Genomic DNA, 23,165 nt, shown 5'->3' with positions numbered 1-23,165 from the left:
CTGGTTGGAGTGGGGACATCCTGAGAAGCTCACGAACCTCCTCACTTTGGTCATCTGTGGCTTGTTGTGGTCGTCGGGCAACATACAGCAAGAGGGCCTGGGAGCAACCCACTATGGCCTAGTCAGAAGGCAAGCCTGGGCAGGAGGGGCCCCAGGGAAAGAGCATCTACTGTGTGCTTTACAGGTGGGGAGACAGCTCAGAGAGGGAGGGCAACTGCCTGAGATCACACAGCACAGAGTGGCAGCCTAGGCGACAGAAGCCCACGCCTCCCCGGGTACCCTCACATTCCAGGCCATTCCAGCTGCTGGGGTCAGCCCTGGCTCAGACCCCTTCAGTGACCCTCCTGAAGGCTTTATTTATTTATTTATTTTTTTTTTCCTGAAGGCTTTAGATCAAGACCTTCACCATGGCCTGCACAGTCTGTAGTTCTGTCCCCTCCCACCCTGCACACTCCTGCCACTCTGTGTCCTTTTCAAGCCATCACATGCTCTAGCAGGTTCTGGTCCTCCTCCATGTGGCTAACTCTTCACACCTCAGCCCTCCCAACCTCCCCAAATCCAATCCCAGTTCTTCCCTCACAGCCCTGTGTTCCCATATCATGGCACAGCCACCACTGGTCATTTGCACTGCTGGTGTGACACTGAAGCTCCCTGTCCTCTGGGCTTCAGAAAGGCAAAGGTCCTGTCTAGTTCCAGCATCTGGAACCAACCTTCAAATACCTATTGGGTGAGTGGAAAAATGGAGGAAACCGTAACTCAGAGGGAAGTGGCCTTGCCAGAGTCTGCAGGTCTCCCACGCACAGGGCTGCAGCCTGGGAGGGCTCCTGGAGGCCCCTGGGCCAGTCGAACACTTCCCCTTCCGAACACACCCTGCGTGCGTGCTTGTGCGTGCTTGTGCTGGGTGAAGCCACCTGCTCCCCTGCCCCCAGCTCAGCTCGTGCCTCCTCCACCGTGTCCCCCGAGAACCAAAGAGGCCACACTGTCCTGGGCAAGGGCAGAGTATAAGGAAACAGAATCCACAAAAAACAGAAAAGTGGGTAGGTTGGCAGAGTCAGCCAAAAAGGCAGACATGCAGGGGGTGCCCCAGGGAGAACGTGTGGGAGTGCAGGAGAAAGGGGAGACTGCTCCGGGTCCTGGCCCGCAAATCCTCATGGCCAGCCCCTTTTGGGATGCACAGGAGCGAAGTTCTGGTCATTTCTGCCAAAGACGTCCCAGGGGAGAGCAAGCATCAAGCCAGAGCTACTGCAACTGAAGCTCCAAAGAGCCAGGAGCGGGCCTCAGGGAGGCCGTGGCTGCTGGAGGGCATCTGGACTCCGGCCACGCGGCCCCAGGGATCTTCCAGACAAGCCTCCAGCTGCAGGGAACTCCCCGTGTGCCCCCAGGTGTGTCCACAGAGCCATGCTGGGGCCAAAACGGCAGGCACATCTGCCCAGCACGTCCTCCCCCTCATCCACCTGTACACGGTCTCCTCCGTCACTTCCCCTACCGACCACCCACATAGAGGCAGGCCTCCTGAGGTCCCCCCCCACCCGCTGAACACTGAGCACATGGCACGCCCACATGTGGGCACGGGATGCCTGCCATGGAGACCGAATGAGCAGCAAGCCTTCCAAAGTACCTAAGGAGACACACAAAGGATGCCACGTTTCCCAAAGCAAAAACAAAAGGGTTTTCACATTGCTTTCAGGTGCAAGACAGCTTGAGAGACGCAAATGCCAGGAGTCCATCAGCCTGCCCAGCTCCTCACAAGGATCCCCTCCTCATCCCAGTGCCTGCTCTTACCAGAAGCCCTGGCACCAAGGCTCCGCCCAAGGTCCTGCCCCCTCATGGGCCACCGCTCAGCCCCTCTGTCTCCTGCCGCCCAATCACCCATAGGCCTGCCTTGGTCCAGCCTCCTCTTGTCCAGTCAAAGGCATTGGCCTCCACTCACCCCAAAACCGATCCTCTATGTACCCTGCCAGGGACCATCTTAAAACGTGACTTGAGTCATGGCTCTTCTGGCCCCAGACCCTTCCCTTCTCCTCCACCCTCCCTCCAGATGTAAGACAGCCATTCTCAGAAGAAGCCGTCACCTCTTCCAGGCTCTTCCCTGCCTGGATGCCTCACCACCTCCTCTACCTGACCGAGGCCTGGCCCATCCTCCAGGCAGGCCCCAGCCCTGGGAACACGCATCTGCCAGTGGGGGGCACAGGGCCCTGCCTGCCCTCCCACCCCACACATGCCCCGCTTACCACAGTGGCACTCCTCTGCCCAGCCTTGTACCCCAGAACAGAAACTGCTCTCATTCACAAGGCTGGGTGGAGCCACCAGCCTGGCCAGACCAGGGCCATTCCTCCCAGGCACCACCAGTTCCAAAGACACAAGTCCTAGAGAGAGTTTTCTTCACACCCCAAAGAAGCTGTAGGAAATAGGCCCTAGTGGGACATGGACTGATGCAGAGTCAGCCCGCACAGCCAGGAGAAAGAAACAGGCATGGGGCTGGCACTCTGGCCTGACCTGGGGGGCCCTCCCTTGGGCCTGACTCAAGACCAGGAAGCCACAGCGAGGAGGAGGAGGAGGAGGAGGAGGAGGAGGAGGAGGAGGAGGAGGAGGAGGAGGAGCAGGGAGGGTTACCGCAGTCCTGGGTGCCGGCTTCCTTCCAGTGGGCGGGGAGTGGGCACTCCCACCAGGCCAGCCTGGCTTCCAAGGTTCCAGGGGCCCGTTTCCCCCAGCTCAGTCCCTACTCCCGGCAGGCTGGCTTTATGACTTCACATGCTGAAGTCACGCGGAGACAATGCTGAGCGTTCCACCCCTCCGAGTCCAGGCCCAGCCCAGCCAGACGGCTCCCCACAGGGTAAATGAGGACAATGCCCGCTGGCCCACGTGGGGAGGGGATGTAGAGCGCAGCGGCGCCAGCCGCTCCTGGCACCATGGATGATGCCGCGGTCCTAAGGAAGAAGGGTTACATCGTGGGCATCAATCTTGGCAAGGGCTCGTACGCAAAAGTCAAATCTGCCTACTCTGAGCGCCTCAAGTTCAACGTGGCGGTCAAGATCATTGACCGAAAGAAGACGCCCACTGACTTCGTGGAGAGATTCCTTCCTCGGGAGATGGACATCCTGGCAACTGTCAACCACCGCTCCATCATCAAGACCTATGAGATCTTTGAGACCTCTGATGGGCGCATCTACATCGTCATGGAGCTCGGGGTCCAGGGCGACCTGCTCGAGTTCATCAAGTGTCGGGGGGCGCTGCACGAGGATGTGGCGCGTAAGATGTTCCGCCAGCTGTCCTCGGCCGTCAAGTACTGCCACGACCTGGACGTCGTCCACCGAGATCTCAAGTGCGAGAACCTCCTCCTTGACAAGGACTTCAACATCAAGCTGTCCGACTTCGGCTTCTCCAAGCGCTGCCTGCGGGACGGCAGCGGCCGCATCATCCTCAGCAAGACCTTCTGCGGGTCGGCGGCGTACGCGGCCCCCGAGGTGCTGCAGGGCATCCCCTACCAGCCCAAGGTGTATGACATCTGGAGCCTGGGCGTGATCCTCTACATCATGGTCTGTGGCTCCATGCCCTACGACGACTCCGACATCAAGAAGATGCTGCGCATCCAGAAGGAGCACCGCGTGGACTTCCCCCGCTCCAAGAACCTGACGGGCGAGTGCAAGGACCTCATCTACCGCATGCTACAGCCCGACGTCAACCGGCGGCTGCACATCGACGAGATCCTCAGCCACTCATGGCTACAGCCCCCCAAGCCCAAAGCCATGTCTTCTGCCTCCTTCAAGAGGGAGGGTGAGGGCAAGTATCGGACGGAGTGCAAACTGGACACCCGGCCAGGCTCGCGGCCCGAGCACCGGCCCGACCACAAGCTGGGAGCCAAAACCCAGCACCGGCTGTTGGTGGTGCCCGAGAACGAGGACAGGATGGAGGACAGGCTGGCCGAGACCTCCAAGGCCAAAGATCATCACGTCACCGGAGCCGAGGTGGGGAAAGCGAGCACCTAGCGGTGCTGTGGGCCCGGGGGGCGCGGTGCATGGTGTGCGCCCACATAAACTAAATAGACAGGTAGGAGCTGCAGAAGGCACAGGTGCAAGGAACAAGTAAAATCCGTCAATTAAACCACTATTTTGATTACGTTCTATTAGCTTTCTTCCACTTAGTAGCAAAGACGTTAATTACTGACCACCAAATAAACCACAAAGTGTATACAAGCATCAAGAGTGCCCCGTGAGGAGTCTTTTTCTCTAGGACTCAGCCAACCCCCCTCCCTGCGGCGCGGGGGTCTCCAGCGTAGAGGTGCAGGGCCCGGTGCTCGGGGGCAGGCACACTCACGGTGAGGCCCTGTGGGCCAGAAGACCTCAGCCGCAGCCCACAGCCAGGCCCCCCCACCGTCTCCCTCGGACCTGCCCGGGGCCCAGTGTCCCAAGGCTGGCCAGCCGCACGGGTCTCTACGTTTCGGGCAGAGCACAGCTCACCCTGCCCCCAACCCGATCCTGCTCCCTCGGGCCCCCCTCTTTCTGCGTACTCTGCTCCCTCCATTCCTGCTTTTCAGATCAGTGGCCTGAGCCCCTTGAGTGCCCTTTTGATTGCCAGAACAGCCCCAACCCAGACCGCTCACCCACCCCTTCCTGCCCACCCTACACCCCAGCCCGTACTCGGGGGGCCAGCGCTTGGCCTTAAGTGGCCTTGTCAGGACAGTCTCTCCCCCACATCTCACACCCACTCACACCGCTGCCTCCATGCTGCTCTGGCCCACACCCCCCTCCTCCATGGGGAAAAACAGCAAAGGCCACACTCTCCTGACCCCTGAGCAGTCCTGGGCCTGGTCCCACCTGCCAAGCCTAGTCCCAGCCCCCATGAGTTAGGGGCCTGGCTGGGGCTTGGCCCCCTGAGAACTGGCAGGAACTCAGTCGAGCACAGGCTAGCGGGTACCCAGGCAGGCGGCTGGCCCCCCGCCAGCCTCTAGGGAACACCGCCCTCACGGAGACGGTGAGGAACCATGCAAGACAACCCAAGACAACGGCCAAGGCAGGGCTGGGTGTGCTCAAAGACAGACTCCGGTCTCGGCAGATTCCAGGCTGTCTCTGTGGGCAGTGCAAGCCCCTAGGAGGGCACCACCTGACCCCACCTAAGGCCTGAAGAGATCCATCTGGGAGCCAGCAAGGCCCACCACCTCCTCGTGAAGCAGCTGGCCCAGGCCTCCTGGAGTCGGGCACCAAAGCCCTCGGGGTCATGGGCAAGTGTGGCCTGTGGTGCACATGGCACTCATGGGTCTTGCTCTTTTGACACTGTGCCCAGGTTAGTGTTACCCACAGCTCCCACTGGTGACTCAGCAGCATATGGAAGGTAGTGCCTGGAGCACTGGGAGAGAGAGTGAAGGGCAGGAAGACAGAGCAGCCCTGCCCCACCTGAGCTGGAGACCAGGTGCTTGGAGATGACATTGAGGCCACTTTGAAGGTGCCACACGAGGTGTGGTCTGACATGTAGGACCCACGTGACCCCATCACCAGCACACCACAGGGGCCAGGCCCAGGTGGGGAAGCTGTGGACCTGGGTGCAGAGCCCCGGGGACCCGAGGGGCATAACTTCTGAGGGTTTTCTTCTTCCCTCAGGGGGCAGGGCCCAGTGTGCTGTGAGCTGAGCACAGAAGGTAGGTTCAAAGTCCCAGGGGGCCACATTGTTCCATGTTCCCAGAGGGGGAGCAATGCAGAGAGTGGCACGAGGGGTCAGACACCCTGGATTTCCTCCCAGAAGCTTCTGCCCAGGGAGGCCTGTAGTCCTGAGACTGGGACGTGGGCACGAAGGTAGCCTACGGGCTGTGCAGAGCGGGCCGGAGAGATGGTCCTGCCAGACTGTGCCAGGTGCTCTTTAATGACGGCTAAATAGAAACAGGCAAGGAAGGGTTTGATAGAAAACAGTTTCAACAAGACCCAGGGACATACCCCAGGGGCTGTGGGGGCAAGTCTTGTGCCAGCCTGGCCGAGGCACGACATCTCTTCTGTGGCTCCTGGGACAGCCACCATTTCTAGCCCGGGCCTGGGTCCCCAGAAGGCCGGAGTCCTCTGCTGAGTGGGCTGCGGCCCTGCAGGCTCCACAGTTTCCACAGGCCCGACCCGGGCCTGGCCCTAGAAGAAGTCTGAGGCTTTGCGCCGGGCAGGGAGCTGCAGCAGGTTGTCCGTGATGGAGGCGGGGTCCTGGCTGAGGGGGGTGCGCGCCGCAGAGCCAGGAGCTGGTGTGCTCGTGGGGGTCTGAGGCCCACCGGCTGGGGTCTTGAGGTGGGTTGAACGTGCTGGAGATGGGGTGTAGCTGGCCCGCAGGGCCCGGTCTGTGTACTTGCTGGCCGTCCTGCTCACGAGGCGCTGCAGGGCTGGGGACATGGCTGGGCTCAGGCCTTTGGGGGTGAGGCTGGGGTAGAAGGGGTGGGTGAAAGAGGCACCATTAGGCCTGATCAGGTATTGCCAGCAGCAGGGCTTTCCATGGCCCCACAGGAAGATACATGGGTGATGTGTGGTCACTACTGGCTGACCATACAGCACTGTAGCCAAACTTAAGGTCAAGTAGTGGTGCTGCCTTTAGTTGTGGGGTTGGATGGACCCTGTCTCTCCAAGGAGGACAATACACCTGCTCCCACAGGGCTGACAGGTGTGCGTAAGTGGGACAAGGGGCCCTAGAGATGTGCCGAGAGGAGGCTGAAGGAAAGGACAGAGGGGCCTGCATCCTGGTTCATAAAGGCTGCGCCCTGGACCCGAGGAGCCGCCACAGGAACCGGCACAGGACCCCTGGGCCTGCCCTGCACAGTGTGTGTCCACACTGCATTGGGTGGGGTCAGGCACTTCATACCTGGCCAAGTTCTCCGTCACTCTTCTCAAGGCCTCCTGCTTCTTGGCCCGGTTCTTGGCGGCAGCCTCGTTGGCCATCTTCAGCCCCAGCCGTTCCCTGCGGCCAGGCTCCAAGATCTATGAGGCAAGTGGGTGTGTGGGTGGCCTGCTGCCAGGTCAGGCAGTCCCTCGCTGCTGGGGCACCTGCCTCTCTCCCGTGGCCCCCTGCGATCCTCACAACCCATTATTGCCTCCCTAAAAGCCCCCGGAAGGCCCCTGACCAGCTTGGTGAGCTGCCCACCCGCAAAGGCCCAGGCCTCCCACCTGTCCTCACAGTTCCCCACAAGCCAGCACTGCCAACTTACGAACCCGACAGTCTTTTAGGAAAAAGGCGGTCTGGTTTGAATCTGCTTTCCTCTGATTACCAGAATAAACTGCCTGTTGACTTTAACTTCCATTGACCTTCTCTATTTCTTTCCAGAACTTCCCGAAATAGATCCTTGTCTTATTTTTCTATTAAAGTGCTTGCTTGGGATCCCTAGGTGGCGCAGCGGTTTGGCGCCTGCCTTCAGCCTAGGGCGCGATCCTGGAGACCCGGGATCGAATCCCACATCGGGCTCCCGGTGCATGGAGCCTGCTTCTCCCTCTGCCTGTGTCTCTGCCTCTCTCTCTCTCTCTCTCTGTGTGACTATCATAAATAAATAAAAATTAAAATTAAAAAAAAAAAAAAAAAAAGTGCTTGCTTAGGGATCCCTGGGTGGCGCAGCGGTTTGGCGCCTGCCTTTGGCCCAGGGCGCGATCCTGGAGACCCGGGATCGAATCCCACATCGGGCTCCCTGCATGGAGCCCGCTTCTCCCTCTGCCTGTGTCTCTGCCTCTCTCTCTCTCTCTCTCTCTGTGACTATCATGAATAAATAAATAAAATCTTTAAAAAATAAATAAATAAAGTGCTTGCTTAGGGGCAGCCCTGGTGGCTTAGTGGTTTAGCGCTGCCTTCAGCCTGGGGTGTGATCCTGGAGACACCAGATTGAGTCCCACATCGGGGTCCCTGCATGGGCCTGCTTCTCCCTCTGCCTGTGTCTCTGCCTCTCTCTCTCTCTGTCTCTCAAGAATAAAAAATAAATAAATAAATAAATAAATAAATAAATAAATAAACAAATAAAGTGCTTGCTTTCTTAAGGTTTTACTCTAAGTTAATGTTACATTAAGCTCTGCCAAACAAACTCCTTCTCAGTTATTTGCTTTCAGTGTCATTCATGACTTTTTTTTTTTTTTTTTGCTGTACTTAAGCCTACACCTCACATGGTATCACCTACACCTCGCTTCCATATCTCTTCCATGATGTCTCTCTTTGCTTTACTCCTTCCTACCTTTATCTCAGATTAAACATTGACTACTGGGCAGCCCGGGTGGTTCAGCGGCTTAGCACTACCTTCAGCCCAGGGCATGATCCTGGAGTCCCGGGACTGAGTCCCACATCGGGCTCCCTGCATGGAGCCTGCTTCTCCCTCTACCTGTGTCTCTGCCTCTCTCTCTCTCTGTGTCTCTCATGAATAAACAAAATCTTAAAAAAAACAAAAACAAAAACTAGCACTTAGAGATGGGAGGTTTAAAAAAAAAAAAACAACATTGACTATTATTGTCTTCTTATTGTTTTGTATTTACGTTTTCTGTACTTAACCCTTCCACTTCGGGAACTCATTCTGCCGTGCGTACCAAGCACTTTATGTCCAAATGCTCTTGCTCAGCACAGCTTGAACGGTCGTCTCTCAGGTACCCTGAATTCGGATTTGGACTGAGGTTTGTTCATGATCTCTTCCCTGTTGCCTGGTAGGCTCCAGGACCAGGGGAAGACCTGTGATATCCCCACACCCCCAGCGTGCCCTGACACCTGCTGGCACAGGCTCCTCTCCGGTTTTTCTTGGTTATCCTCGGGTCCCAGACAAATTTAAGAACCAAGGTGCCAAAATCCTCTGCATACATTCTGTCTGGATGTGTGTTCCTTCTCTGAACGAGAGCAGTGCTATTACGGGGAGGCAGCATAGTGTGGCCCACACTCTCTGATTTTCCTTACATAAGCCTGTAGCACTAGCCTGTGGTTTCTTTATGAAAGCTAAGTTACTGCTAGTTAGTCCGAACTTCTTCTGCTACAGTGAATGAGATATTTCTTGTCTTTTCTTTTTTTTTTTTTTAAAGATTATTTATTCATGAGAGACACACAGAGAGAGAGGCAGAGACACAGGCAAAGAAGCAGGCCCTATGCAGGAAGCCCGATCCTGGGACTCCGGGATCACGCACTGAGCCAAAGGCAGACGCTCAACCGCTGAGCCACTCAGGCGTCCCAAGATCTCTTTTTCTGTTGCATTTCAAACTACACACTGCAAGTGTTTAGAGGAACCAGTTCAAGACAACCTCTAGCCTAGCTCCCCACGCGGCAGACCTACATTAATGGCAGGTTCCATGCCTAACCCTTTGGGATTTCAAAGCAGATGATGTAACCCCACACCCTTTGTTCTCTGCAACAACACTGACTTCTGCCTCCTGCAATTTCCTAGCAATCCAGGTAGGGAGTGTTGGCCCAGCACCCTGAGAACAGGACTGCATGCTCCCAGCTTCCAGCGACTTCTCTTCCTTCCTGTTCCAAACTACACCAGTCACTCAGTTTCCCCAACAAACTGTGTGTATACCGGAGCACCTTGCCTTCCCAAAGCCTCTCTGGGGCCTGCCTAGGCCACTCGATCTCCACAAACCACCTGGCACCCAGCTTCCCCACCCTACCTGGTCCAGGCCTCATGAAACACCCCCTCTGACAACTTCTACAAAACTGGTGCCTCCTGGTTCATGCTCTCTAACCGGAGGCCTCTCTCTGCAAGCACGCAATCCTTCTGAGGACACAAACCACATCCCATGGAAAACTGGGGTTCTAGGGCCCTTCCCACCCCACAGGCCTACAAGCTCAGAGGGCCATAGCTTTGGTGCCCTAGCCCCACACCGGAGTCCCTCCCTTCACCCACACCTGTGCGCAGTGCTCTGGTCTTATTCAGAAGTGCAGTGCTTGCACAGGTGTGTAGCCTGGAACATGGCTTGGCGCTTCAGTTGGTTCTGCTTTGACCAGTGGCAGCTAGCCCATCCTCTGTGCATTGAACTACAAATGCTCAGATGGCCATATGCCTGCTCTGGGTCCCCTCCGAACTCCCCTCATCATGACTCACCTTGAAGGCTGGTCCTGGCGTCCTGTCCACGTAGGGGGTTTCAGATCCTTCAACTCTCAAGGGAGTGTTTTCAACTTCTCCCCAGGTCATCAGCGGTGACTCATTCACACCTGCAGATGGACAGCTCACAGTCACTTCAGGCCAGGGGATGCAGATGGGGGTGGGGTAGGTGGGCAATACCAGGCCCGCCCTGACAGCCAGCTCCCACCATGCGTGTCCCAGCTAACAAACATGAAGGCTGGCAGTAGCCCACTCTCCTTCCCTAGGACTCTGGAACTCTGGCAGCTCGGCCCTCTGAGAGGACAAGGCCACTTAAGGCCCAAGGCAGGTCCAGGCTCTGACAACTAAAGGGCTTAGCCTGGAAAGGTGGCTCCGCAGAGAAGCTGGGCTGGATCAGCTAGGCTCCCAGCCTAGCACATGGCTGTGGGGGTCTCCTGGAGGTTGCTATGGCACCCCACCCAAAAGGAGACACTTGGGGCCTTTCAGAGCCCAAAACTTCCCCAGAACCCTGGGCAAACCTGTAGCACCTCCAGATATCCTGGCCTAGGTCACATGAACCAGCAGCCCAGGATACAGAGGCCAGTGCTTGGGAGGGCAGGACACCACATGCATGGCTACACCATAAGACTGTCCTCGAGACTCATAAACCTCCTGTGTGAGGCCATGCGGGGCTGGGGCCTGAAGCCTCCTCCCTGTGTCCGTCCACCTCGCCTCCCTGTGCCTGGCCTCTCGCTATGCCCTTCAGCATGCTCACCACAGCCCATCTGTCCAGCAGAGCCCCGACACCCCTGGTTCCCAACTAAACCAGCCTGTTCTGCTTAGGGCAAGCATGAAGACTGCCCAGCTCCATAGGCTGGGCCCCATGCATCTCAGGTCAGCATTACCTGAGAGTCCAGCCCACCCACAGCCTTGTTCAGCCCTGTCATTGCACAGGTGGGACACTGGGTCCCCGAGTCACATGAGACACGTGGCAAAAATGGAGAAGTGTCAACAGTGCTAGAGCCACTTGAGTAGCCCATCTCCCAGAGGCAGTCTTATCAGGGGCCGGGCTCGTCAGCAGGTCCACTTCTCACCAGGGGCAGGAGAGGGTGTTGCAACAAATCCAAATCCGCCTACTCGTGGGGAGTCCTGGGGGATTAGCTCCTTGCCATCAGGGCCCACCTTGCCCTGTTTGTGCTGGAACAACAAGAGAGACTAGTGTTAGGGGGGCCCAAGCCCACTCTCTCCACCTAGCTGATGCACAAATGCATAGGAACATGCTGGAAACACCTCCCCTCCCCAGGGCAGACCCAGAGCTCTGTGGGTGGTATCCCCCTTGGAGAAAGAGAAGAAGACTTTCTCAGAGCAGGGAGCAGCAAGGGAAGCTCCCCCTCCCTCTGTGCAGGGCAGTGCCGGGGCCCTGGGCGTCAGGCTATATCCCCACACAAGCTGCCCTCAGCAGCTCCTGACTTAGGCCCTGCTCTGACCTCTTCCCCACAAGGCACCGGCAGAAGCCTCCAGGACAGTCTCCCCATCTCCTGCCTCACTTCAACCCTATGACCACTGGAGGCACCACTGCACCATGACTCCCAGACTCAGAAACCCCTGCTGTGTACCCCACCAAGCTTCACCCCACCCTACCCTGCGCACCCCATCTATCTATCCCTGTCCTACCTGGTGCATGGGTGTGGGTCTGGCCAGCCTAGGCTGGCTCCCAGCAGCCTCCCTTCTTTCATGTTCTTGTCCGCCAGGGAGCTGGCACAGAACTGACCCACAGAACGTCTCTGGCCAAGACAGTGCCCCAGTGGTAACCCATACAAATCGAGAAAAGGCTCAGGTCCCTGCTGCAGAGGAGCCCCACATACTCACATGCTGCTAGGTTCCACCTAACCCAAGAACAGTACCAATTTAAGAAAGGAAACCAAGATCGGGGAGATGGTGGCTGCCCACAGCCAGCCCCGGCCACTCACCTGGGCGTTGAGAGCGGCAGCCTGCTGCAGCTGGGATCTGCTCAGGGCCTGGCTGAAGGGATCCCTGAGGAAGCGAGTATTCTTATGCACCACCTGCCTCGGCTTCTTAAACAGCTGTTCCTCATCTGGGACGCCTGATGGATGCAGGAGAGATGGCAGCAGTGTCAGAAGGGTGGGTAGGCCCCACTGCTGCCCCACACTCATGGCTCGGGAGAGAGAGGCCAAGTCATTCCCTGGTGACCAGAAGTATGAAGCTGGGCAAAGCGCTTACATCACCCTCTGCCTGGAGGCAGACCAGGACCCCTCCAAGTCCCGTACACCGGGGAGCACAGATACATCCTCAAGGCCCGACCCAACACACGGTCCCACCCGCTGCCGCCTGCCCGCCCACCCTCCCTGCTCACCCTCTGGGTAGTACATGAGGGAGTTTTTGGCCTTGTACTTCCAGGTCTCCACGCCAGCCTGGCTGCTCTCGATGGCTTGGTGCTCTGCCGACGGAAGTGCAAGATTATCTTTCTGCCTCTGTGTCACAGGGGGAAAGTGAGGGTCAGAGAGGCCCTAGGCACTGTGCCCCTGGCCCAAGGACTCCCTCCACGCCGACAGAGGATGCCTGTGCCCCTGTACCCAATGACACCTTCTCAAACTCCTCCTCGGCCTGGTAGAGCCACGTGTGGCGTGCCCGGCTCTTCTCCTTCGCCACCTCCATGATCTCCTGGAAGGAGGCGTTGTCCTCACTTGTGTACCGGCTCAGGAAGACATCCAGGCTGGGCAGAGGCTCCTTCTCCTCCTCCTCTCCAGCCTCTCCTGCTCAGGGGCATAGGTGGGGTGACACAGAACCACAAACAGCATAAATGCTTTGTAGTCACTCAATCCCAGGACCCGTAAGTAGGGTGGGAACCCTTAGCCTCATTGTGGGTCTTCTGGTGAGAACCCACACTGCCAGACCACTCCCCTGGGGATCACCCCCCTAATTGCCCAGGGAGCGCTCAGAGGCTCTCCTCAGCTGCTGGATGTCAAGTGAAACATATGTCTGACTCACACAGGCCAAGGCATATCCAGGGGTCAGAGAAAAGGCGGGTGATCACAGCAAGCCTTGCACTGCCCAAACTGCGCCATTCCTATAGGACCTGCCTCTAAAGCTCCAAGCTCTCCCTCCATCCTTACCCTGCCTGCTCCTCTCTTCCCGGTACCTGTGCTACATGTGGGTGGATGTCACCTAAGCCTCCTAACCTGCTAACAGGCCCTGAGGGCAGGACCCCGTAGGATCCAGTGGTCCAGATGGGGCCTCACAGGCACTGGGCCACAACCCCAGCCGCCCCACCCACCACCATAGGAAGGGGAACCCCCAGTGAGGTGGTGCCATTGCACTGTGTACAGTAGTGCGCACTTCAGAGGGACCGTCAAGAGGAGAGTCTTGTCTTCCATTCCACTGACAGTCTTCACCACCTACTACTTGCTACACTGTACCAAGCACAGTGGCTAAAAGTTCCAAGACAAGACCCAGGGTTGGAAAGATGAGAACTCAAACCCCATTGTATCACCAAATAGGTCTGAAACCTGCAGAAGCTACTCCTTCCTGAGCCTTAGCTTCCTCACCTGTGAATGTGAACAATGATGGTACCCACCACCTAGCTTATTGATATGGTTCCTAGATCTGCTGACAAGATGTATCTTTAAAAAAAAATAAAGAATCTGAGGGGTGCCTGGGTGGCTCAGTTGGTTCAGTGTCTTTCTGACTCTTGGTTTGAGCTCAGGTCATGATCTCAGGGTTGTGGGGTCGAGCCCCACGTTGGGCTCCCCACTCACCACGGAGTCTGCTGGAAATTCTCTCATTCTCATTGCCCACCCCGTTATTCGCACACGTGCTCACTCACTCTTTCAAAGAAATAAATAAGTAGAATCCCAATAAATAAGTAGATAAGAATCTGTAAATCGCCTGTGACTCATCTGCCATGTGCAGTAGAAAATCAAGCTCCAAGGACACGATGGACTAGGGTAACTCCACAAAAAGCTGGATTTTGAAAGGGAAAATATCTCATCTATGTAAGCACACAGAGCATCTACAGCACGCTGAAGACTAGAACCTAGCAGAGAACAGGAACCATCTTGTCTGCCTGGGCCCTGGTCTTCTACTGACAAAATCGTCCACTGATCCTGAGAAAGTCACGTGGCAGTGCACACTTGTGTCCAACCGGGCTCAAAATGCTCTCTCCTAGAAAGACTCCCTCATAAAAAGTTGGAACATGTCATGACCCCCCAACATATGTGTTGGAGAAAACAACTTATTTGTTCTACTCCCACAACATGCCATGTGCTGTCCTAGGTGCAGGATACATGCACAGAAGCAAGACAGAGAAGCTCCTGAAGAGAAGAAAAGCAACAAACAGAAAAAAATGCCTTTTTAAGTGCCATGTCATACAGCAAGGAAACAAAAGCCAGGCAGGAAGGCATGCTGGGGGGTGTCAGGAAAGGGTTCCATAAACGGTAACATCTGAGCAGAGGCTTGAGGGGAAAAAAGGGGAAAGCCGTGCAGTTACCCAGGGGAAGTGACTGACTGAGAAGAAACAAGTGCAGAGACCCTGAGGCATTCTAAGACAGCAGCAGGAAAGGGGTCCTTCGAGGACAAAGCACACTGGGTAGGCGCTGGCACGCCGTGAGCAGGCTGGGGACAGAGGTGGCAAGATCCCCATTCCACAGAGGAGGGCCAGAGGCTCGGAAAGCTGCCCACGTCTGCCTCCCAGACCAATGCTCTTTAACCCCATGGCTTGCCATTTAGGCAGAGAGCCTTCAGGGATGCACAGGATGAGACTTGCAGGCAAACCCCAGGGCTCACTCACCATCGCCATCCTCCAGGCCCCTGCCTCGGCCCCGAGGCTTGTTGCCCACCACTCCGGTGCCTGTGTGCACATCAGGGGTTTCAAATGTGGCTGGAGTCACATCTGGAAGGAGGGAGGGAGTAGGGATTAGAGCCAGCCTAAGGCAGCAGTTCAGCAGGAGCTCCCCTTACTGCCAACCACTGAGGCTCTTACAGGGTGGTGGGGGCTCCCGGGACATCTTGCCCAGGGCAGAGCCAAACTTGATGGCGATCTGCCGCATCCGTTCCAGGTCTCCATTCTCCTCAGCCTCCAGGTACTCCTTCTGAGCCTGCAACTTCTCCACGTCAGGAAAGAAGTCCCTTTGGATGACTGTCTGGAGACCCTATCAGAAGTCAGAACAAAAGCCAGAGGTCGCATCTGCCTCTCCTCTGCCCCTCAGTCTAGCAACATACATGCTAAGGTCCTTGCTGATGCCCCCAACCTCTAGCCAGCCTAGTGATCCCCTGAGCTCAGCTGCACTTTCTAACGAGGATGAGCATCCCCTGTGATCTTGCGGCAACATCTGACATTACTCCACGCTCATCTGATTTCCATAAAACCTTTCTCCCCTCACTGGTCACTCTCATGCTCCTTTGCTAGCTCCACCTCCACACCAGCTGGATCAAGGTGGGTGTTGCCCCTTCATTCCACCTGATACCTCTTAATTCCAATGGGATCCCTTTATCTGGATGATTTCAGCCTGTCACCCCCACCAACAGCACGGGGTTGAGATTCCCCAATCTGTTCTTCCAGACAGACCTGATCCTAAGCTGCTCATCTATGTACCCTTCTATCCACTAATGCCAGCTGCCTATCCCAGAGGCCTCCCAAAATTAACCAATCCAAAGCCAAACTGATTTCCTCCAATCTCCCTGCCAGCTCCTTTCCCTGCATATTTGCTGTAATATTAAAACCTACTTCAAGGATCCTTGGCTGCCCACTAACTCAGCGATGCTGATGCAATCAGAGGCTGTCTCCAAGACCTCCAGCCTCCGCATCTGCTGTTACAACTCTGTAGAAAGTCCTCTTTGCCACCATCCTTCCACACGCCTCTTCATGCTTTAATAAAACACCTTGTTTCCCCGACCGCCCCCCCGCCCAGCGCACACAAAGCCGCCCCCTCTCTCCCCTAATACTGCCGGTGCCTCCCCCCATCAAGGACACCTCTCCCTGCACTGTATTTACTTGGCTCTCCGGCTGTCCACACCCCAAGAGCACAGACTCGGGTTGCCCCACCTCCGCAAGGGTACGAGTCCGCCACGACCCGAGAGCAGGGACCCGACAGGAGCGCGAGGCAGGGAAGGGACCTCGAATCCGCTAGCGTCGCATCAAGGTCTTACCTCGATGTACTCTTCTTCGTCCAGGACCCGTTGCTTGCTCGCCGCAGCCCGGGCCTCCCCTGGGGCCCGCTTCCTCCGGGGCCCGGACGAGGGAGGAAGCAATAGCGCCGGGGTTGACGCTCCAGGCGTCTCCATCGCTATCCCAGGACCGCTCTGGCGGCGCAGGTACGGAAAAGGGTCGGGAGACGGTGGGGGCGGGACTGTGCTAAGTGCGCAGGCGCCCACCACAGTCCACCAATGGGAGAGCCGCGCGTTTCGAGGCCAGCCCGCGCTCCTTAGTGACGTCACCAAAAAGCCTTGTGGGAATTGAAGTCTTCCAGCAGCCCCACTCTGGTCCTGCGACTCTGAACTACGGGCACCAGGGGGCGCTGTGGTGGGAGAGACTAAGGGATGTGTCCTTCACTCTAATAGCGAACATTTTCAGCGCTGCGAAATTGAAACGCCTTGAATTCCAGTTTCTCCCAAATCATCATTGAGCATGCTCCTGCGTTATTAACAAAAACACATTTTGGCTATAGATGGGTTTGAAAGTTTTTATTTAAACTTTATACAAGATGAGAACCCGAGGACCATTTCTTCTGGATCGTTATCTAACAAAAGAAAAAAAAATCCGATGGTCTGGTAAAGAAATGTCTGGTTAAACATTATTCAGTCCGGGGACGCCCGGGTGGCTCAGCGGTTGAGTGTCTGCCGTTGGCTCAGGGCATGATCCTGGGGTCCGGGGATCGGTTTCGAATCGGGTTCCCTGTGCGGAGCCTGCTTCTCCCTCTGCCTGTGTCTCTGCCTCTCTGTGTGTGTTTCTCATGAATAAACAAAATCTTAAAAAAAAAAATTCAGTCCCTTTCGGCGACTATACGGCTGGAAAGATTGTGGCTGGGCCAAGGACGTCAGGTCTCCCTGTCCTCCTCCTTTCTAACCTTTCCCCAAAGCCCCTCAATAAAATGGTTTGATAAAAAAAATTTTTTAAATTTAAATAAATAAATAAATAAATAAATAAATAAATAATAAATAAATAAATAAATAAATAAATAAATAAATAAATAAATAAATAAATAAATTCGGTCCCTGAACACCACAGTGGGCTTTCCAGAAGAAGGCTAACTGTCTTTGAAATGGACCAGAAAATTGCCCAACCACTTTTCAGGAATGATCATGTCTTCCCTAAAGGAGGTTGTGAATGATGCCAAACAGGTAAGTTCTGCCCCAGAACAAATTCGTATTATAGGCAGTCATTCCTTTATTCCGTGGGAACTCCATGGTGACGGGTCCTGCCCTGTGGAGCTGACAGTCGAATGGGGAAGACAGACACTACGCAGATCATCCCACAAACAGGCATAAAGCTCAGGGGACAGAGAGTGCAAAGAAAGAGTTTGTACTTGGGGAATCTTCCTCTACGGGGCAGGCAGGGGATGTTTCCTTGGGGAGCTGCCGAGCTGGAGAATGAACAGACGTTGATCATGTGGAGGGCAAGAGCAGGTGCAAAGTTCTCGCAGCAAGAGGGAGAAAACCTTTGGATACAAGGAGTGCAAGGAGCGGTGAGGTGTGAGATGGACACCGCAGGGGCCGGGGCCGGGGCCGGCTGTGTGGGGCCTCGTGGGTCTCGGTGAGTTTTGTCTTTAGGAACAACGGGAAGCCCTTGGAATGCTGTAGGCCGGGGAGAGGCGGGTTCACATGTGCACCCTGGGTCGGATGGAAAAGGAATTACAGAGGAACCAGAACGGCTGCAGGTGGACAAGCTGCAATGGGCTAGGTGATGGATGATGGCATTCCCATCAGGTTGCTACCATTGAACCTGGGGAGAAGACAGTTTCTGGGATTGTCTTGGGGAGTAAAATTGATTTGCTATAGGTTAACTAACCTGAATTTTTAAAAAGATTTTATTTATTTATTAATGAGAGACACAGAGAGAAAGGCAGAGACACAGGCAGAGGGAGAAGCAGGCTCCATGCAGGAAGCCCGACTCGGGACTCGATCCCATGTCTCCAGGATCACACCCTGGGCTGAGGGCGGCGCTAAACCGCTGAGCCACTTGGGCTGCCCACTAACTTGAATTTATATAAAATTCAAAAAAAGTATTGGTTTGCTGCTGGCCTGGGTGTGGTGGGTGAGGGGGAGGAGGGGTGCGGGTGATTGCCAGCTCTCTGGCTCATGCACCTGGTTTGCAAAAGGAAAGTTTGCCGCAGACAAGGTGGTTTTGAGGCGCTGCAGGCTTCCAGGTGGAGTAGTCAAGGGAACAGTGGGACATAAATATCCAGCTCAGGGAAGAGGTCTGGGCTGGAGATGTAAATGTGGCAGAGATACAGGAGTTGGAGCCTGAGGTGGAAGTGATGAAGCAAGGAGAGAATGGAGCGGAGGGGCCCATGCCTGGGGCTCAGCCTGCAGGATGCCCACGTTAATGGGCAGCTTGTAGGGGGTGAGCCTGCCAAGGAGCAGCTAGAGAGAAAGGAGAGAAACGAGGACAGTACAGTCACTGGTCCTTCGCAGGCAGGGCTCTGATCACGGCCGTGCAATGACGAAGAGCCAACCGGGAGGGTCAGGGTCCCAGGGTCCCAGGGCCCAGCCAGATGAGGGCATCCCAGCCTGAGGGAAGCGCTGCTGGCGCACTGTGCAGTATGCGAGGATAAGGCCAGCATTCAGGGGGAAAGCCTGTGACAGCCACAAGTGTGTAGCCTGAGGGGTGGAGGTGAGTGCTGTTGTCCCGGAGGCTCCCAGCAGTTAGACGGCTTGGGTGCTCAGTGTTCTCTGAGCCGGCCAGCCTTGGAGAGTCCTGGGAGTGGTAGCCCTGGCTTCTAGACCTTTAATGAGTGGACTGCGTCTGCTTTCAGATACCCCCGGCCCATTTCCTCCAGGACCCGTAAGGAGGCAGAGCATGGTCCCCAAGCCAGGTGCCAGGTGCCCTGAGCCCACCAGAGGGGCCTTCGGGGGGAACCAAAGCGACCTTCCTCCACCCTGGGGTCAGGACGATGGAGAGGAAAACGGACACTTTCCAAGGCAGCGGCAGGGGCATGTGGTGCATCCTCCCCAGTCAGACTTCCTCTGGCCCCAACAGGAAGGCGGAGAGGGAGGCAGACACACGGCCTGGAAACCCGCCAGAAGGAGGAAGCCAAGGATCTCCACCCATGAGCAGTACCTGGAGGCCAGTGCAGGCCCCCGGGGGTGCTAGGCCATGATCTGTGGGGTGGTCTGCTGTGCTGGGGAGCACAGGGACTGAGGACTCTCTGGGCTGCGCTCCCCAAGGCAAGGTGGCCCCCACTCCTTGGATGTGGGAGTGGAGCCACGGCGGACTTTAAACTCTGGACTGCTTTTGTGCGGTTTGCAGTTGCTTTTTTATTTCCCAGGATGCAGGCGAGGCTCACAGAATTAAGGAGCGGGGCAGGGAGATGACCTCACCCAACGCTCTTATCCCACAGCTCTGGACACCTAGGCCTGGTGCAGGACACGCAAGCCGCAAGCCGACCGCCCCAGAATGCTCGAAACCTCCAGAGGCGGGGTCGAGGGAGCCGTGTGCATGCGGGGGAGGGGAGGGAGAGGAGGCTTCCGGGCCCCCTGCCCAGGAGTGGTTCCTGTCCTGGGGGGGGGGGGGGGAGTTGAAGCGGACCCAGCCCACCGGCCCCCAGGGAATCCTCCCGACCCTAGTCACGGGGAGGAGAGCACGTGGGGATGCTCAGGGCTCCCTCCTTTCACCGGGCAGGGCCGGGGCGGGGGGGGGGGGGGGGCACGCACGGCCGCCCCTGCCCGAGCGCTAGCTCCAGGCTGCGGGAGCCCCGCGGCCGCTCTCAGCTCGGTTTCGGGCGGACCCGAGTCCTCCCCGGCGGGCCCCGGGGACGCGGCCAAGGCCACGAGCGGCTTCCAGGCCGTCAGCCGCTCTCCTTCGGGGGCTTCTTGGCCCCGGGGAGGAGCCTCGAGGTGGCCGACCGCTTCTGGTGTCGCCACTTGGCCCGGCGGTTCTTGAACCAGACCTGAGGGGCAGGAGGGGCGACTCAGGCCCAGCCCGGGCCCCGCGCCCCTACCCCCGGCCCGCGCGGGCGCCTCCCGAGGGGCGTGGCGGGGGGCGGGGGGCGGCGCGGGCTGCGGGTCCCCCCGTCCGCGGCCCCGCAGCTCGCTGCTCCTCCCGGCTTCCTCCACGAGCCGCAGGAGGCCGTGTATCCGCGAAAGTAAGAAAGTTTAAACCGAAGGAAAACCAGCCCTACCTGCCGTCCAGGTCCAGCGACCCCTTCCCGCCCCCGCCCCGCCCCCGCCTATCCGAGGAGGGGGGAGGGGAAGGGGGCCGCGCGGGCCCGTCGCGGCCCGTCCGCCCGTCCGTCCGCGCGTCCGTCGGTCCGCGGGCACCCACCTCCACGCGCTCCTCGCGCAGGCGGATGCGGCCGGCCAGGCGCTCGCGGGTGCCCACGTCGGGGTACTGGTTCTGCACGAAGAGCGCCTCCAGCGCCTGCAGCTGCTCCTCGCTGAAGATGGTGCGGTGGCGCCGCGTGCGCCTCTGCGGGCCCGGCCCGCCCGCGCCCGGCAGCGCCCCCGAGCCTCCCGCCGCCGCGGCCAAGGGCGAGGGCGCCGCGGGGCCCAGCCTCAGCGGCCACGGCAGCCGCGCGCCTGCGGGGAGGGCGCAGTGAGGCCCGGCCCCGCCCGCCCGCCCGCCCGCAGCCGCCCGCGCCCGCCCCGCGCCCGCCCCGCGCCCACTCACCCAGCGCGGCGGCCGCCTCCGGGGGTCCCCGGGGCGCCGCGCGGGGTCCGCAGCAGCAGCAGCAGCCGCAGGGCGCGGCCTCGGGCGCCCCGGGCTCCCCGGGCTCCGCGGGGCTCTGGCGGCCTGCGGGCGGCGGCGCGCGGGCGGCCCCGGCGCTGCGCTCGGGCGGGCTGGACAGGATGTGGTCGATGGAGAAGGGGCAGGGCCGCCCGGGGCCCCCGCGGCCCGCCGCGCCTCCCCGCCGCCGCCATGCCCGCCGCCGCCGCCGCCGCCGCGGGGATATATACGTCGGGGGGAGCGCGCGGTAATCCCCGGGCCGAGCGCCGCGTCCACGCGGGCTAATCCCGCCGCGCCGGCCCGGGCCGCGCTAATCCCCACCGCGGCGGCGGGGGACCTGCTCCGCCTCGGCGCGCGGGGGCCGCGGGGAGGGGCCGCGGGGAGCCCTCCGCCCCCGAGCTGCTGTTCTGTCCCCGGAGCGGAGGGCCGCCTCCCCCTGCCCCGGGGCCCGGGCCACCCCGACCTGGCCGCCCCCGTTGCCCTCCTGGCCGAGCCCCAGGGCTACGTCCCGCAGTGGCCCCTCGTCCCCTGGGGGCTCTAAGAGGGCGACGGGCAAGTCTGGAGAAAACCACCCCAACTGCCAACCTCCTGGCCCCGACTCTGGCGGGCTCCTGCCCCCAGGGGGGCCCAACTGCACTGGCAGCCCCCCGATCGCACCCTCTCTGGCCCCCAACCTCCCACCCACTTCACAGCGGGACCCTCAGCCTCCTGGAGGCAACGGGGAGCGGGAGCTCTCTGCTCACCACCAAACCTGGATCCCCACCGCCCAGGCCCCCAAGTCTCTACCCCCTCTACTGGGTCACCCGGCCTCCTCCGCCTCCCAGACCCCATCCAAGGCCCCACCCCAGTGCTCTGCAGCCACCCCTCCTCGTGCTTCCTGTATGTCCCAGAATCCCCTCCAAGAAACCATGAAACACCCCAGCCCCACCCTGTCGGTGGCCCAGCTTCTGGAGAGTGACTGGAGGGCTCGGTGCCCCCCACTCCTCAGGCCGCCGCGGCCCACCCCTGGGAGGTCACGCTGCCCAGCATTGCTGACCGCCTGCACTTGCCAAATTCAGTGAAGGCCGTTCATCCTCAGGTAAGTAGCCCCGAGCAGCCTGTCAGGCGCCCGGGCTTAAGACCCTCTTCCCTGGACCCCTGGAAAAGACACAGGTTGGCTCACGGGACTGAGCACCAGGCTGCGTGGCTCATATCCCAGCCATCACTTCCTGGCTGCAGGAGCTTCCAGAGGTTCATCCCCGCCCCCTGTGCCTCGGTTTCCCAATCTATAGCATAATTATAGCAACCTAACTCCAGAGGTGCTGCTGCTGGGACTCAGCGGGTCACCACGTGGGAGACGTCGGAGCCGGGCTGGGCACGCGGGGCTCCGAGTGGCAGTTCCCCGTCGGGCGCCGAGCTCACATTCCCTCCCTTCTCCCACCTCACAGCCTTGCTCAGACTCCTTTGCTGACTCCGCTCTGGTATCAGTGAGGAGACTTTGGACTTCAGGGACAGAACCTGCCAACTCAACCCCTGTCACAACAGTTCTAGTGGGGGCCCCAGGACTTGTCCATCTGAATGCTTAGTGAAGGAACCATGGGGTGGTTCAGCATTCAGATGCACAAGTCCTGGGCCCCCACTACTAGAACTGTTGTGGCAGCTGCCTCATGACTGCGAGGTGGCTGCCGCAGCCCCATACCTCCCATCTCTTCCCATGTGTCCCTTTGGAGGACTCTGGAAACCTCTTCCAACATAGAACCACGTGCTCACCATGTGATCAGAGAGGCGCACGAGGATTGAGTGCCCCTCAAAGCGGGAGATCTGACAGGATGGGGTCAGGAAGACTGTGCCCCCTACTACCCCCAGGCCTGGCGGTTTCTTCATCCCGCCCCATTCCCACCCTGGGTGACCTCCTGCAGCCTCCAAGCCTCAGACACCATCTCTGTGACAATGACCCCCGGGCTGATACCTCTGGTCTGACATCTCCCTCTGCGCCAGGCTGGAATCTCCCAAGTGCTTGGATCACCTGTCAACACCTCCCAGCCACCAGGCCTCGGATGGACTGAAGATCCTCTCAAAACTTGTTCCTTGGCACGCCTGGGTGGCTCAGCGGTTGAGCATCTGCCTTTGGCCCAGGGCGTGATCCTGGGGTCCTGGGATCGAGTCCTACATCGGGCTCCCTGCATGGAGCCTGCTTCTCCCTCTGCCTGGGTCTCTGCCTCTCTCTCTCTCTGTGTCTTTCATGAATGAATAAATAAAATCTATAAAAAAAACAAACAAACAAACAATTCCTTG

The 23,165-nt window shown here is 58.4% G+C and overlaps 4 protein-coding genes across 6 annotated transcripts in view; 1 reads left to right on the top strand and 3 right to left on the bottom strand.

Annotated features, from left to right (window-relative positions):
- The window catches only part of DGCR2 (DiGeorge syndrome critical region gene 2), a 98,408-nt gene extending 95,642 nt beyond the window's left edge, over positions 1-2,766 (bottom strand). For 2 of the 3 annotated variants that reach the window (XM_038575916.1, XM_038575923.1), the window contains exon 1: positions 2,614-2,765. The gene's annotated coding sequence lies outside the window, so the exon portion shown is untranslated. Of the gene's footprint in view, positions 1-2,613 lie in introns of all 3 variants that reach the window. The other variant, XM_038575919.1, reaches the window with a different exon arrangement.
- Positions 2,767-2,778: 12 nt separating this feature from the next.
- Positions 2,779-4,117, top strand: TSSK2 (testis specific serine kinase 2). Its single transcript, XM_038575928.1, has one exon. It carries the CDS (start codon positions 2,910-2,912, stop codon positions 3,984-3,986), a length of 1,077 nt encoding a protein of 358 aa, XP_038431856.1. The 5' UTR covers positions 2,779-2,909; the 3' UTR covers positions 3,987-4,117.
- A 1,715-nt stretch (positions 4,118-5,832) lies between these two features.
- ESS2 (ess-2 splicing factor homolog) lies at positions 5,833-16,352 on the bottom strand. Its single transcript, XM_038575926.1, has 10 exons — positions 16,157-16,352; positions 14,991-15,159; positions 14,799-14,900; positions 12,596-12,765; positions 12,366-12,483; positions 11,962-12,095; positions 11,086-11,188; positions 10,013-10,122; positions 6,823-6,938; positions 5,833-6,387 (listed from the first exon to the last, which is right to left on the bottom strand). Exons 1-10 carry the CDS (start codon positions 16,289-16,291, stop codon positions 6,108-6,110), a joined length of 1,437 nt encoding a protein of 478 aa, XP_038431854.1. The 5' UTR covers positions 16,292-16,352; the 3' UTR covers positions 5,833-6,107.
- A 1,851-nt stretch (positions 16,353-18,203) lies between these two features.
- On the bottom strand, positions 18,204-22,754 carry GSC2 (goosecoid homeobox 2). Its single transcript, XM_038574514.1, has 6 exons — positions 22,641-22,754; positions 21,566-21,599; positions 21,213-21,428; positions 20,835-21,068; positions 20,490-20,743; positions 18,204-20,115 (listed from the first exon to the last, which is right to left on the bottom strand). Exons 1-6 carry the CDS (start codon positions 22,752-22,754, stop codon positions 20,014-20,016), a joined length of 954 nt encoding a protein of 317 aa, XP_038430442.1. The 3' UTR covers positions 18,204-20,013.
- Positions 22,755-23,165: the final 411 nt, after the last annotated feature.

This window comes from Canis lupus, chromosome 26 (assembly GCF_011100685.1).
Source record: "Canis lupus familiaris isolate Mischka breed German Shepherd chromosome 26, alternate assembly UU_Cfam_GSD_1.0, whole genome shotgun sequence".
NCBI classification, from domain to species: domain Eukaryota; kingdom Metazoa; phylum Chordata; class Mammalia; order Carnivora; family Canidae; genus Canis; species Canis lupus.
Note: the sequence above shows the minus strand (reverse complement) of the source record. Positions and strands in the feature narration are given on the sequence as shown.